This window comes from Poecilia mexicana, unplaced genomic scaffold (genome assembly GCF_051168715.1).
Source record: "Poecilia mexicana isolate PSO_F unplaced genomic scaffold, ASM5116871v1 scaffold_23, whole genome shotgun sequence".
NCBI lineage: Eukaryota > Metazoa > Chordata > Actinopteri > Cyprinodontiformes > Poeciliidae > Poecilia > Poecilia mexicana.
Genome location: NW_028263392.1, coordinates 14,792,505 through 14,808,271, shown reverse-complemented (window position 1 = coordinate 14,808,271; position 15,767 = coordinate 14,792,505). Strand labels below are relative to the sequence as shown.

General features: G+C 37.0%; 1 protein-coding gene across 5 annotated transcripts in view; it reads right to left on the bottom strand.

The window, feature by feature from the left end:
* Positions 1-15,767, bottom strand: part of magi2a (membrane associated guanylate kinase, WW and PDZ domain containing 2a) — a 241,991-nt gene that overhangs the window by 7,150 nt on the left and 219,074 nt on the right. For 3 of the 5 annotated variants that reach the window (XM_088003172.1, XM_015002568.2, XM_015002586.2), the window contains 6 exons: positions 14,664-14,921; positions 12,832-13,017; positions 11,792-12,008; positions 10,264-10,468; positions 8,789-8,941; positions 3,119-3,257 (listed from right to left, as the gene is read on the bottom strand). In XM_088003172.1, the coding sequence (XP_087859298.1) occupies positions 3,119-3,257; positions 8,789-8,941; positions 10,264-10,468; positions 11,792-12,008; positions 12,832-13,017; positions 14,664-14,921 (1,158 nt within the window). Of the gene's footprint in view, positions 1-2,789; positions 2,901-3,118; positions 3,258-8,788; positions 8,942-10,263; positions 10,469-11,791; positions 12,009-12,831; positions 13,018-14,663; positions 14,922-15,767 lie in introns of all 5 variants that reach the window. The other 2 variants (XM_088003173.1, XM_088003171.1) reach the window with 2 other exon arrangements.

Sequence of the window (15,767 nt, the reverse complement as noted above, 5' to 3'; positions counted from 1 at the left end):
CTATATTTAGCCAAGGTTAATTAAAGTCTGGATAAATATGGCTCTACTTATTTTTAAAAGTTGGTTATAAAAAGACAAATACTTTGTGTTGTACTTAACATCTTCCATTGTAAGAAAATTATATCTGTAATAATTTCACCCTGATTATTCCAACTCAAGAGGAAGGAAATGTGCCTACAGGTAGAAAATATTTACAGAATTTACTCTTAATTTTCTGAGTCTGACCCAAATTCACTGAATGTTACAGCAGCAAACAAAAACATTGCTGCCCCAATTTCCTGCTCTGCATATTAAGATTCACAATGAGGCTGGTGGGAAGGAAACTTGAACTGGAGGGAAGCAGGTGCTGAAAGGACCTGCAGGTGCATGCATTTAAATAACGGCCTGTTTAAAATCTTTTTACTGCTTTTACACAAATCCACCTGCAGCAGCCATGAAATCTCTGCAGATCCAGACTCCGGCTTTTTGGATGTGATTAATGCCCACATGCTGTTTACGTCTGAGCTCAGGCCAAATGGAGCAAGTGTGTGTAGTTAAAGACATTTTTTCCCACAAGATGTGTCATTAAACACAATGTAAATCCAAACAGAGGTGTGAGAAAGTCATTTTTCTTCTCTGGCTGCGGACATTTTCAGATTATAGCAGTTTGAAAACAAGTGGGTGTATGATTTGCTCAAAATCTGAATCATCTGTACAGGTTAAAATATGAACGCCTTGAGCAAAATCCAAAAAGCTGCTCGCTAACGATGACTAGCATTGGTTTTAGCTGTTAAGTTGTTAAAGTAATGCGCTAAGTCTTAACTTGATATATTAAAGATAAAGGGACACAGTGATTTGTTACTAATTGACAACACTATGACAACTAGATAAGGTCAGAAAAAAATTTTAGTTAAGAAAAATATAGTGTAAAAGAGGGAAGCATTTCATTTATGCTAGCCTGACTATGACAAACGTAACATGTAGACGTGCTGTGTAACTGGTTCAGCTAAAAAAATAAAAAAGGCAACCTAAACACCTCCGACAGATCATCAGTAGAGCAGGTGTTTTAAATTAGCTAATCAACCACCACTGCATTAGCTTAGCTAATAGCAGCAGTAGCTACTCTACCACAGCGATCACTTATTAATAATCATAAAATAAACATCAGACCTAAAAATATAATACTGAATGTTCTATTCTTTGTTTGGGAAATGCTTGAGTATTTTTTTTTTTTTGGTGTTGAACCCTGAGACATATATTGGCGTTGTTGTCGGTTGCTATGGCAACGATTCTGCGTGTAGCTTAGCCGACACAGAGAGCGAGAAAAAGTGGTTTTGAGTTGTTCTGTACTGGTTTTTCTGTGTTATTTCTCCCTTTGCTGTGACAACCAACCAGTTCTGTCATTAGTAGAGTTCATTGAAATGGGTTGGCTTCCATGGAAATGACCAGGTTTTTCAGATTAATCTACCAGTTTTCAGCCGGGTAAAGCTGGCCCAGAAGTTTAACGTCAACCTGTTAAATTTAACCTAAAACCAGTTTTAATGTGAGTTTTAGGTCAGAATTTTGTCCAGGTTTCTCTCAGGTTGTGGTCAGACTGGTTTTAAGGTGGGTCGTTATAATAATGGTGTCCCAGCAGCTTCCAGTTTATGATCATCTTAAATCTTGATGGTTCCGGGTTCAACTGTTGAAACTTGGACATAATTGGTAGTTTTAACTGGACATTGATCCAAACTGGGTTTAAAATGGATAAAGAAGGGATTTCCAAAAGATTTGACCTCAAAATAAGCTGTAAAGTCCACATTTGTACCAAAAAATAAATTTTGTTCCAAAATATCTTGTGTTTAAAACATATTAAAAAAAACTCATGACCTTTGTTTGGAAAGAAAAAGTGAGTATTACACGGATGATGAAGCCACAGGAGTCAGTAGGGAATCCTAATTACTGGCAATCTTTTAAAAAAAAAGTTCCTTCAGAGGCTTGGTTCAAGCTGTTCGTTGATTTTACTTTGTAAATAATCCACCATGATATTTAACATTCATCTCCAGCTGATTTAAGCTGAACAGTTGTGTCCAGATTGGGTTTTTTAAGCTGTTGGAGGCTGATTCATGTTTCAGTAATGAGGCCAGTTGCATTCACAGATTTTCACAGCCTCCTGGAACGTTCTTGATTACATCAAAAGCAGAAATAAAACATTTTGGCATGTTTTTAGGTTAATTATTTCAGGTGTAGATTATTCAAACGATTAATCGATTAATCTGATTAAAAAATGTGAATATTTTGTAGATTTTTCACTTTAGACTATTTGTACAATAATAAAAATACATTAATAGACGTAAATAAACAATTCAATTCCCCTTTTAATGAAGAAAATAAACATTTTATTGCCTGAAATGCAACAACAATGAACTTTATAATTTATAATTAGATAGAAAAAGTGCTAGATACATTATTTATTTCCAGGTGACGCTAAAACGATGCCTCATGAGGAGTTTTGAGTAGAACATACTTACAAAGGTTTTTTTATATTTTAAAAGCACAATTTATATATTTTTGTACAGTTTTGGATTAATTACTGCTTTCAGTGTGTTGTTCTTTCACCAAATAGCTTTTAGAGCCTGTGTACTCCTGTTAATCATTCATTGACTGCTAAATTAGTTGGTGATTAATCACGATTAATCGTTTCAGCCCCTAGTTCTGAGGCAGAATTGTGTTTTAAAATCAGGTTAAAACGACAAAAACCAGCAACACACAACAGAACAACACAGAAAGGCAGGGTTAAGTGAAGAGAAAACATTGGTATGGTAACAAACCGTGTCTTTAGAGTGGCCCATTAGGAAGAAATAGGGGGAGCCATGCTTGTCACTTTTCATGCACATGGAGAGACTGGAAGATACCATTCCTATAGAAGGGGAAGTAACAACCTAGACCAATCAATTAGTGATAGATCACTGAAATGGACAGAAAATAAGCTAGTGTTAGTCAAGACAGAAAAGGAAGCAGTTATTATTGAGATTAAAGAATACAAAAGACAGATTATTATGGATATAAATGCATGCCAGAGTATTTTATCAGTAGGTAAGATTATACAGTTTTAGTGTTAAAAAGAGAGAGACGATGCAGATGTCCTCCAGGTACTCACCGTACTCTGGGACCTGGCCCGTCCCCCTCTTCAGGAGGAGACGGACCCGTCTGCCCCCGGCCTTGATGAGCTCGATGGCCCTGGCGTGGGTCATGTCTCTGGTGCTCTCTCCATTGATCTCAATGATTTGGTCTCCGACCTGGATGTCACACGAAAAGAAAAGGAGCTGTAAGAATCAGCTGGAGAGAGGAAAACATCTCGGGCGAGGAGAGCGCTCTTTATTTAATGTGTTAGCCGCCTAATTGGTTGTTGTGGGAGATGTGAACTGTGCTTTGAAAGTATTGTTGTAGTTTCTTAGAAATATCTCACAGGGAGTAAGAAAGTTTCCCTACAGAAGCCAGGGACTAAACAAAGCAGAGTGGAAATATTTTACCTCCTAAAATATCCCAAACTGTGAGGAAAATGGGACAAATTTTGGCTCAAAACAGCTTCTAAACTTTTAACAATATAAAAGGTTAGCATTTAAACACTAACCCTTTCCTCACCATCAATATTAGAGAAATGGTACAAGTTAAGCAAACAGCAAATTTGTTTTGTTTTAGGTCTTTTGACCAAGTGGAAACAGAAATCTGCAGTGGAGAATAAACAGTAAATTGTATAAAAGATTAAACCGAAAAAACAAAGAAAACAATTTAAATTGTGTGAATTTGGACGTAAATTAATTGGATGATAAATTAAGATGAGCTCAATAATTTCCATTTGCATGATTTGTCATTTTCCTCCAGTCTTGTGTTTTGGTCTCAACTCGCCTTTTTTTTTTTTTTTTTTTTTTGAAGGACAATTTTGTTTACTTCAAAATTCATTTTATTTGTTGTTTCTGTTTTGTTTATTTTGGATATTTAAAATGTCTTCCAGTTCCAGTATTAAAATGTTAATTAGAACTTAAAGTTTGATCTTTGAGAGTGCATTCTTGCAGTATGTCACTTGAAAATGGTCTCAAAACAACAATATTATTGCTTATTGCAATAACATCTGGGACAATTTATCGTCCAGCAAATGACAATATATATAGTCTGAATTGAATAAAGTTTTAGGAAATAATGGATTTGATCTGGTGAAAGAAAATGTTTTGGTAAAATTTGGTTCAAAGTTGGGATATAAAGAAAGAAATGTAACCTGGTGAAGCCCAGCAGCTCTTGGATTATTGGAAACAAAACACAGAAACAAGACGGTGCAGATGGAGGGAAACAAGCAGACAGTACTTTACCTTGCTATTATTTTGCTCTTTAAAACAAGAAAAGTTGCAGAGACGGGTAAAATACTTGGCAACAGAAGCTGCAGCATTTTGATCATCTTCCAATGAATATAAGTTCTGGCCCAGTCCCTGATGCACTTGACACTTCTCAGCTCTGAGGATGACTAATGGGGGGATTCATTGGGAACAGGACAAAACGTGAAGCACAATTATGCTAACAAATGGAGATCTCATCCCGTAATGTTCGGAGCAATTTAAAAGTCAGGAGGGGAATTGGTTCAAAGGAGGGAGGGGGGATATTAGGTACCATTACGGTGGTCTGGAGTGAGGCGGGAAGGGGAGGAAGGCAGGACGATTTACTCATTAATCCTGACCTCCAAACAGCAGAGCAATCTCAATTTTCATCTTTGTGAAAGGGGGAAAAACAAGTTAAATAAAGAGAAGGCTAATGCTGATCCTAGATGACGTGTCTTGAAAATTGAGAGAGTTTTATTATGTCTTAAAATAGTAATAAAATCTGCACAAATTTTACCAGTGGTTGTTTCCTCTCTAGAGATCGGAGTTTTTAGAATAATATGATTTCCTCAGTGTGTTTTAAATCACTACAGGTAATGTTTTCAACTTAATGTGAACAGAAAATTACTCAAAAATGATAAATACTTACTTTTAATTTACCAAAGTGACCAAAAGATGTTTACACCCAAACAAGTTTGTTTTGTTTCAGGCAAAATTAACCAGAGTAAATACAAAATTGAATGTTGCTTATTAAGAGGAAACGCCATCCAAAACAACCTTTCCCGATATGAACAAGTAATTGCTCTTCTTGCTGAATCAGGAATTAAAAGTGATAAACTGCTTGTTTTAGAAAAGCTGCAGCAGCCAACTCTGATTCCTGCTCAACTTGTAAAAATCAGGAATTAACTTATAAAGACACTGCATGACAACGGGAAGAAGCCTAGAAGACGTCAAAAAGCAACACAACATGAACCAAACTAAAGAAATTCAAGACCAGGAAAGAAAACACAGAAACCAGACAGTGCAGATGGAGGAAAGCTTACAATAAGCAGTTTTCCTTTAACTTTTACGCTTTAGGCTGATGGCCCAAAGCGTAAAAGTTGTAAAACATACATGAAAAGGAAGCAGAGAGCAGAGGGTTGAGTTGGTTGACAGAGAAAAAGCTGCAGACGAAGAAAAAAGTCACTGAGAGTTTAAAAATTAATAAAAACCATTTGTAGGCTCACTGTGGGTGAACCACAGTGACCCATTATTAATAAATAAAAAACATGCAATAATGATAAACGAAAGTTAAAACAAAATGGCGGCCTATTGTGCAAAATTCACATTTTGCATGTTTTTGTACTTCCATTTGGGTCTGCTGCTTCTAAAAACATCCCAACGGCTTAAAAGCAAACAAAAAAAAACACCCAGATGTTTTTTGGTGTCATATTCTACAGGTTGCTGTTACCTAGCAACCCCAGTCCCGTTACCTAGCAACCCCATCGGAGCTCCAGGACATTTGGACAGCTGGTTTTACCACTCTATGCGCTGACAAGTGTTTTGTTGTTGACTTGGCATCCAGAAACCACTTGCTGCATTCTTGTTGGTTGTGCAGGAGACTCCACTTTTGCTTTTCAAAGTTGTATGGTTGTACAATTGCGCATCTGAGTGTCAATGTTGAGTTGGGGGCGTGGCTAGCAGCAGCTTATTTGGATTTAAAGTGACAAGAGACCCTAAATCATTTCATTCTGGTTTTGTGCAAAAATGTAATGAACATATTATGTATAATAAACCTATCCTAAGCTGTTCAAGTCTTCATCTTGAAGACGATGAATGGATGCATTTCCCCAGATTGGTGCTAAACTGCCACTTTTTTAGGTATTTTTCAAGACAACTCCAGACTCTTGCTCAATGCAGTGCATATTCCCATATGATCATATTTCACAGCAGCTTGTGAGCTGACTTTAAGTAGCTCCCCAAAGGGATTCCTCCCTCTCCGCTAGCCTACCTCCCTCCCTCCAGGCTCGCTGGACTGTGTTGACTGCAGCATCCAGGAAGGAGAGTAATACCTCCCCTGGGGGCATTTTGCACACATTATCTCTGACAGGTTCATTACAGATAAGCAATGTAGATCATACCGGGGCCATCAGCCCAAAGCGTAAAAGTTGTAAAACATACAAGAAAAGGAAGCAGAGAGCAGAGGCTTGAGTTGGTTGACAGATGGAGAAAAAGCTGCAGACGAAGTTTTAATGTATTTCAGTCGCAGTAAATCAGAAAATGTCCGAATTGAAGATGGAGCCTGATAAGTCAATATAACAGCTGTTTTTTTTTTAGGGTTTTTTCTGGCATTGTAAACTAAGTGCTACTTTGAACACTGCAAAACCACAAAATCTTAATTACTTTTGCTCTAGTTTCTAGTGAAAATATCTTAGTATACTGGAAAAAAGACAAAAGGTACAAGTAACTTTTCAGCAAGATATAAAAGTTTAAGTAAATACTTTCTTCATATTGATAAAAAAAGGTGAAATAAGTGAAATAATCTGCCAGTAGAACAAGAAATTTTCACTTATAAAAGGGGAAAGCCACTTATTTCACTTACAGCTAGGCCTGACACAAATTTTGCTGAGCGATTGTCTAAAAAATTATTGCGATAAACGATAATATTGTTTAAAGACCTTTTGACACTGTTTTAATGGAAATGACTAATAATGCATGTGATTTCCTGCCATAGATAGATACACTTTATTTTCAAAAGAACATATAACACTGGAACTGATAAACTAAACAAAACAACCAAAAACAAAAATAAAACAGATTCTCAGACTCCATTAACAAAAAATGTACTTGAATTAAAAACTAAACAACATAAAACCAAAGTTGAAATAAATACTGCATTCAACCAAAAGAGTGTAGATTATGTAGTCTGTATACTAGATTGCCCTTCAGTAATCACTAGATTTAAATAGAGAAGATGGGCACATCCTGTCGCAATAGTTCACACTACACGATTTTTTGCCCCTATTTTCCCCTCACGATAATCTTAGTACGTTGGCCGATCTAAGATTATTGCTGGTGATTTCGTAACCGATCATCCTGGAGTGCGTGGTGTGTTACGGTAGATCGTTGTGGCTCCGATCTAAATCAGGGGTTTTCCACAACTGGGAGCTTAACGTTGAATGTGACAGGTAGCCAATCAGAAAGCCGGATTCACTTCCTGCTTTCTGAGGGGAAATTATGGAGGGGAATCCCAAACAGCTGACATGGTGCGACATGATGTCATTGGAGATGATATGTGGAAACAACATTAATATTTATTCAACGTTTCGTGCAAAGAATATAAAAATGACAAGGAGAGGAGTTGGAGCCAAATTGCTACTGCAGCTGATAAACCCGGTAAGTTTTCAGCTGTTCTTCGTTAACGTGACATAAATGGGTTATAATGATTTTCATTCAGTCAGGACTTTATGCTGACTCTAGCCACATGCATCACAGGCAGATTCTAGTAAAGCATTGATTGTCTGATTTTAAAATTAGTTAACTGGACTTATAGCCATTATTTTGTGCTCATGTGGCTGGACACCACATGGCATGACGAACCCGATTGAACCGTTATACCCAGGATTTCTGTCGCCTAATGTGTCTCAGGTTTTGAAAATGGGCCGACAACTCGTGTCGTGTGCACTAGGCATTACACTAAGGAAATAGGAAGGGAGGGTCAGTGGAGAGCACCGGAGTTGAGCCTTTTTTCATTCAGTGTCATCAACGGAAAGAAAAAAGGCAGGAAGAGACGATAAAGCCGATAATTAAAATGAGGTCGATAGGTTTAATTTATTGTGCGATTAATTGATTTATCGTTTATCGCGACAGGCCTACTTACAGCTAGTACTTATTAATCAATATTAAGGAATTATTTACTTAAAACAAATTTCTATTTCTTACTGAAAATAAAAAACAACCCAATCACAAAAAAAACCTCAATAAGTTCATGTTTTTGGTGCTACATTCCACAGGCACTACACCGTTACCTAGCAACCCCAGCCAAGCCCAGCCCCGTTACCTAGCAACCCAGCTAGTTTAACCGCTGCATGCGCTGTACAATGGAACGTTAGTTTTGTCTTACTTCAAGGATACCAAGATATTTGCACTAGAAACTAGACCAAAAATACTTGGTAAGATTTTGTGTTTTTTTGAAGTGAGGTACTTTGGAAACTCATAAGCTGAGCTAAGTATGATCACATGTAGCGGAGAGATGAGTTTTAGAAACATGGGAGGAGAAAAATCCGGAGGTTTTAATATGACATGAGAAAAGTTGCTGCAGCAGCTTTGATAGCATCGCACAATTACTCTGAGTGACCGCCATGTAATCCAGATGGATAGAAAGCAGCTTAACCTTTAAAGAGGGAGTTACAGCTTTGACAAACGACTCGAATAATAATAATAATAAATAATAAAATAAAATAAAAAATCATCAAGCTTACCCTCATCCTCCCGTTGCGGATGGCCGGTCCGTCCTCCGCCAGCCGCAGGACAAACAGGTCCATCTTGTACTCCCGCCCTCCTCGGATGCTGAAACCGAAGCCCTTCACGCTTTTTTCCAGCTCCACTGTGAAATAGTCAAAGTCCTGCGAAAGCTGAAACGAGCCCCCGTCACACACGGTGGATTTAGTTGATTTAGTTCTGTTTGTTTATAAATGTGATGAAACAGACAGAAATACTCTGAGGAATTTGAGAATGACAGATGAGAAAATGTTAGGAAACAATTAAAACCTGTAGGGATGCAGGCAACGATTAATCGATTGTTCTGGTGATTAATCGGTTAAGCAGCTCTACAGATTATGCATTTAATCACTCAAGATTTTTTATATAATATTAAAATACATTGAAAGATGAAAAACTGTTCCAAGAAAACATTTTATTGCCTAAAATGCAGCAACATAGCATTTCTTAGTGAATTTGAACAACATGGAGCAAAAGCTATGCCTTATTTGAAGAGATTTGACTAAAACATATTCACAGGCAAAAGCATTTTTTATCTTAAAAGCAAAATGTAAATATGTTTTGTACAGTTTTGTGCTCAGTGCTCTGAAAAATGCCTTTTTTGAGTGTGTATCTCAGTTAACGATTAATCGATTACTAAATGCCGATTATTTCAATAACCGATTCACCACGATTAATCGCTTCAGCCCCAAAACTTGTGAATAAAATCTGCTCTACCCAAAATGGTTTCAAATTCTGTTAAAACTATTAAGCACATTTTGCAATCCAAATATAAATTGGTTAATACATAAATTAGGCATGAGATAAAGCCCTACATTGTACTGATGTTAAACCAAACAGAAAAAAACTGAGCCTTTATGCTGATGTTAAAAGTATTTCTTGCTGTAGATCAATAAATAAATTAATCAGATTTATTTGTATCACTCATTTCAGCAACAAGCCATTTTTGAAGAGCTTTAAACTATAAAAACACAAGAATACAAAGTCATAGAAGACACAGTCAACAATTTAAACATCCCATTTTCTGATCTGCTAGATCGGTTTAAACGATTAATCGTCAGAATATTCGATTAATCAATAACTACAATTGTTAGATGCATTCTTTGCAACAAATTATAAAACATATATTAAAGGAATGATTTGTTATTGCATTCTATGCAAATATATTTCCTCATTTAAAAATTAACTGAATTATTTGTTTAGTTGTGTCTTTTAAAGTATTTCCTTTATCGTATAAAAAGGCTTAATGGTTAAATGACAGAATATGACAATTATTTAAAATTATTAATTGACAGAATAATCTTTAATGTCCTAATTAATGATAATCAACAGGGGTTTTCATTACAAATGCAAAAAATAAACATTAATAAACTGATCTTTAAGTGGTGATTGTCTGGAACAAGGCAATCATAAATCCAGTATATGGGAGAAGATAAAACCGTCTTTGCCTTCTTACCTGAACCGGAGGCATCCTGTAGTCTGGGATGGCGAACGGCCTGTAGTCCAGCAGCGGCGGATGTCTGTAGTCCAGCGTGGGCGGCTGCCTGTAGTCCGCCACAGGAGGGTGCCGGTAATCCACCGGTGGCTGCCGGTAATCCGTGAAAGGAGGTTGTCTGATGTCTGGTTTAACGTCTTGTCTGGCCTTCACCTCAGATCTGTAACTAACAGACACCCCAGACTGAAGGCAGACCTCTGAGGAAATAGATAGTGCTTATTTCTGACGGAAACCAGAAAAAAAAATGACTGGATTCAGGAAATTAAGTGTTTTCCCCCAGCAAAAATCCCATGAAATGTTAATAAAAATATATCAATGACAGTGACGGTTTAGGACTTTGTAGTTCTTGGTTAAATATTTAACCCATCTTTTTAAAGAAGCAATACATCCACCATAAATGATTTAGTAGTCTCTAAAAGTAAAGTGATGTTAAAAAGCAAAAGACAGAGTGTGATGGAGAGTGAAGGCGACATTTAAAATGGCAAAAAAGAGAAAATATATAGAACAGCATAAAGAAAGATAAAATGTCTGCATTTGAATCCAATGCTCACATACACTGTATGAAACCAGATATTTACATACACACTGAATACTTGACATTCCCCTTATGACCAGAAACTGTTTCAGCATTACAACAGAAGCCAATTTCTATTTCTGGAGTCTTCCTTATTTCCAGTCTTGGAGGAAAAGCCAGTTGGTGACGAGGAACATAAATGGTTTGCCTGCACTGGCTGCTTTCCAAACACCAACCAAAAGCATGTCAAGTAGCATTGTGTCCACGTATATGTTAGTCTGTGAATAGGTGAGGGTACAGTGCAAAAATAAAGTCCAAAAGAAAATATGTGTCCTAATTACAATGGGCCATACAGAGGAATGGGCCAAAATTCCAGAAAACCAACTTAAGATGCTTGATTAGGACTGCAAATAATGTTAGTTATCAATTATTCTATTCATTTCTCTGATGATTAATCGATTAATTGAATAAAAATCATCACATTCTGCATATTTGTCAGTTAAGCCTTTTTCATACATTAGAAATGACTAAAATATTCAAAGAAACAAATATTTTACAGAATATTACAGGTGAAGCTAATCTGTACCACTTCAGAAGTTTTTTGTAAAACATAGATCCAGACAAGGGATTTTTTTTATCTTAAATGCAAAAAGTATAAATTTCGGTACAATTTTGACTTAATTACTGCTCTGAGAATGTTGATCTTGCAGCAATTTGCCGTTTTTCAGAGTCTGTATACTAACGTTAACCATTAATTGATTACTAAATTAGTCGAGGATTATTTCAAGAATCAATTAATCATGATTAATCGTTTCAGCCTTAAGCATGTGGAAAGACACCAACAACATCTGACCCAATCATACAGCTTAAAACATCTTTCATATCGGAAAAATATCTGGTTTCAACTGTATTCATAGAAGCCCAGCTTAGAATTATGCATTAAAAAATGTTTTACAATCTGGAATATTTTTCTACCTGCTGTCGTGGGTGTAGGTCTGAGGAGGAGGAACAGGAAGTTGGGTCACAGGGCTGTGATGGGGAGCTGGGTTGGGCTGAGCAGCAGATGGGTGAGGTTCTACTGGTGCTGGGTTGGACTGGGAGGGTGCAGCGTTGGGCTGGACCTTTGGGCTGTGCTGTTGAGCCATGGGGCTCTGCTTCTCTGAGGCCGTCGCCGACGGAGGGTTGCTGAGCTCTGCGAATAAAAAAAAGAAAATTGGAGAAAATACTACAATATATGACAGCGTATCAAAGCCAGGCTAAAAAATTAAAAAATAAATAAAATTATGAGGATGAAGTCATAGTAACACAAGAATAAAGTTGTAATGTTAGGAGAACTCTGAAGTCTTACAAGTGCAGTAAAATGTTGAGTATCTTGTGAAATTGTACTTTGTTTTTTGGTTTTACAAATAATAAAAAAACTTCATCTGTTAATACGTCCTGTCACTTTAAATCCAAACAAGCTGTTGCTGGCTACGACCCACAACTCGACATTTACACTCGCACGTGAAAATGGCAGCAAACAGATGCGCAATTATACAATCATACATTATTGAAAAGCACAACTGGAGCCTCCTGTACAACCAACAAGAAAGCAGCAAGTGGTTTCAATTAACAATAAAACTGTTGTCTTTTCCAGCAGCCATTGTACAGCGCATACAGCGGTAAAACCAGCTGATCAAACGTGCTAGAGTTCTGTTTTGGTTGCTAGGTAACGAGCAGAACTTTATTGTGGTTGCTAGGTAACGGGCTGGGCTTCTCTGATTTGTGAATTGACATTTGGAAGGTTTTGGAATGGGTCATTTTCCAGGCACCAAAAAAAAATGAACTTATTGCCTTAAAAAAAAAAAAAAAAAAGCTGGGTGGTTATTTTAAGCAGTTGGGTTTCTTTTAGAAACAGTCGAGACCCAAACAGAAGTCGAAAAAAATACAAAATGTGAATTTAGCATAACATTAAAAGACAGCAAACAGTTCTTTACGGGAGAACATTTCCTGAATGTGCGTTGATGTTTTCTGACCTTCCTGTGGGATGATCCTCAGAGTGACACTCAGGCCGGCGTCCTTGATCAGCTTGACGATGTCGGCGTGCGGCATGCTGACGATGGACTGGCCGTTGACCGCCAGGATCCGGTCTCCCACCTTCAGCTTCCCGCTGCGGTCGGCCGGGCTGCCCTCGATGATCCGGCCGATTTTATGGGGCACAGCTGTTGGATTCGGATGCAGGTGAGTGTGTACTCGAAAGGACTGCTCTCGTCTCTGCCTGCAGAAACCTCACCGCCTGAATGAGTGAGCGTGTCTCTGCCTCGCTCATTTTGCCTTTCACTGCAAGCTTACGTAAGAAATCCAGGATATTTTCATGCATGTGGGCGAAGCGCTGATGCTCGCAGCAGCGGGGTGAAGATGTGTGTGACTGACATGCGGTGGGAGGGTTTGGATTATTGATGAGCGAGACAGAGACCTGCTTCACTTTTATTCAGCCGGAACCAAATTCCTGAAGTTCTCCAACCTCTAGGCACATTTTACAATATGAAATATAAAAGTTTACCATGACGTTACAGCAGCATGGATCCTGGACAAACCAAAAACTCCAAGAAAGTACGGCTGCAACCAACAATTATTTCTGTAATCCATTATTCTGTCGATTATTCGGACCATTAGTTGATTAATCGGATAGAAAAATTATGCAGATTTTTCATTTAACCTTTTCAGTAAATCTTGTACAACATTAGAAATACATTAAACGATGCAAATAAAAAAAAATTACATTGATTTTTTTAAAATAAAAAAATAAACATTTTAATGTCTACAATGCAATAACAGAAAATTTGTTTAGAGAACTCTTGGTCTATGGTAAACTAATTAACTAATTTTTGCATTTGCCAATTAATTAATAATTGGATGTTAAAACATCCATTTTAGAAGATGTGGGTAAAACATATTTAAAAACATTGTTTTTTTATTATTATTTTAAATGCAGAATGTGTATGTTTTCGTTAATTACTGCTCTGACTGTGTTGTTCTTTCTGAAAATGGCCTTTTAAAAAGTCTGAATACACCAGTTAACGATTAATCGATTGCTAAATTAGTTGGTGATTATTTCAATAATGGATTCAATACAATTAATCTGATTAATCACTTCATACCTGAGTCTGTATACTGTATACTCCAGTTAGCAATTAATCGAGGTAAATTAGTTGATTATGACTTTAATAACCACTTCAGTATGGTTAATCGTTTCATGAATCGAGAAGTCTGAGTCTGTCTACTCTAGTTAACGATTAATTGATTCAACAAAATTCATCCGATTAATCATCTTATGCCTGAGGGTGTATACTCCAGTTAACGATTAATCAATTACTAAACTAGTCAAAGATTATTTCAATAATCAATTCAACACAATTAATCAATCATTTCATGTCACATATGTGAGTGTGAGTCTGTATGCTTCAGTTAAGGATTGATTGCTAAATTAGTTGACTATGATTTCATCAGTTCAACAAGATTAATCGTTTCATCCCACATGAGGAGTTTGAGCCTGTATTTGTATTTAAGTCTGCGATTAATCATTTTAGCTCAACAAGGAAGGAGCTAAAGGAACAGAGGACATGCGCTCTGCATTCATAGATTAAATTGTTTCCTAAAGGTAGTCCAACAAAAAAAGAAAAGATATTTCTGTGGATTTTAGCCAAATGCTGTTATTTTCTTGGGTCCTTTGATTCCTTCCAGTTTATTTCAGCAGTTTAAAATCTAAAGCTCACCCAGTGCTGAAATATTTGCTTTAAATTTTAGAGAACTTTAGTATTTCATATTTCAAGGGTTGGGAACTCCGGGAAGTTAAATCAGAACTCACTGTTGGTTGCAGCCGTTTCGGGCCGGTTGAGCGAGCTGATGATGACGAAGCCGAAGCCTTCGCTCTCCTTCCTGCTGATCGTGACGTCGCTCGGCTTTGTGTTGGCGGCGGACGTCCCGTCTGACGCAGCGGAGGCGTTGCCCGGGCCGCTGTTGGCAGTCTGGCTGGTGCTGTTTGCGTACGTGTAGTCGCTGTGAGGCGAGCTGTGCTGCGTGGAGGCGGAGCCCGGACTGCGGCTGTTTTCTGGACACGACTCACCTGCAGGGGGCGGTAGAGATCTTAATCTGTTTAATGATTAATCACAATCCATGACAAGAAGATACTTCAATAATGTAAATTCCCTTTGTAATAAATAAAATTACTTGAAATCTGATGTTCAGACACACTAATCCAGTCTGTTTCAGAAAAGTTAATTTTTATTTGTAAATTCTTTCTGTTCACCAGTCGTGCTGAAACTAATAATTATTTTTTTTAAACTTATTTTTTCATTGAACCACTTAGGCTTATTTCATATAATATTAGAAATACATAAGAAAATGAAAACAGGTGAAGCTAACACTATGCCACATGATTAATCCGATTAATCATTTCAGCCCTGCACTACATACAGTGATAAACAAAAAATAGTTTCTTAAAAAAAAGCTCAGAAAGTCTCAACAAAGTTACAGCCAGGTATTGAAGAGGTCTGCAAACTTTACAGCCTAAAGAGGCCTTTCTGCTTTTTGTTTCTGCTCCTACTGATTTTTTTCTTGTTTTTAAAAATCCTGTTTGAAATAAATAAATCAAATAAAAAGATAAATGTAGCAAAAAGAGGATGGATCTTTTTTTCCTGTGGGATGGAAAATGATGCAAAAACAAAACAAAACAAAAAAACCCACATAATTTTCAACAAGCAGATTTAAAATCATATTAGTAAGGACCTGCATTTCTATATTTAAAAACATTTTTAGTTCTTTATCAGGGTCTCCTAATGGCCATCAGGCTTTGAAAGCTGTTTGTTCTACACCAGAAAATTTAGCTATTATGTTGCAAGTAATGGACAGAATGAATTTCATCAAGACTTTTCCAGTCGTAAACACCGCCCACATGTTGAATCGCCTTCTT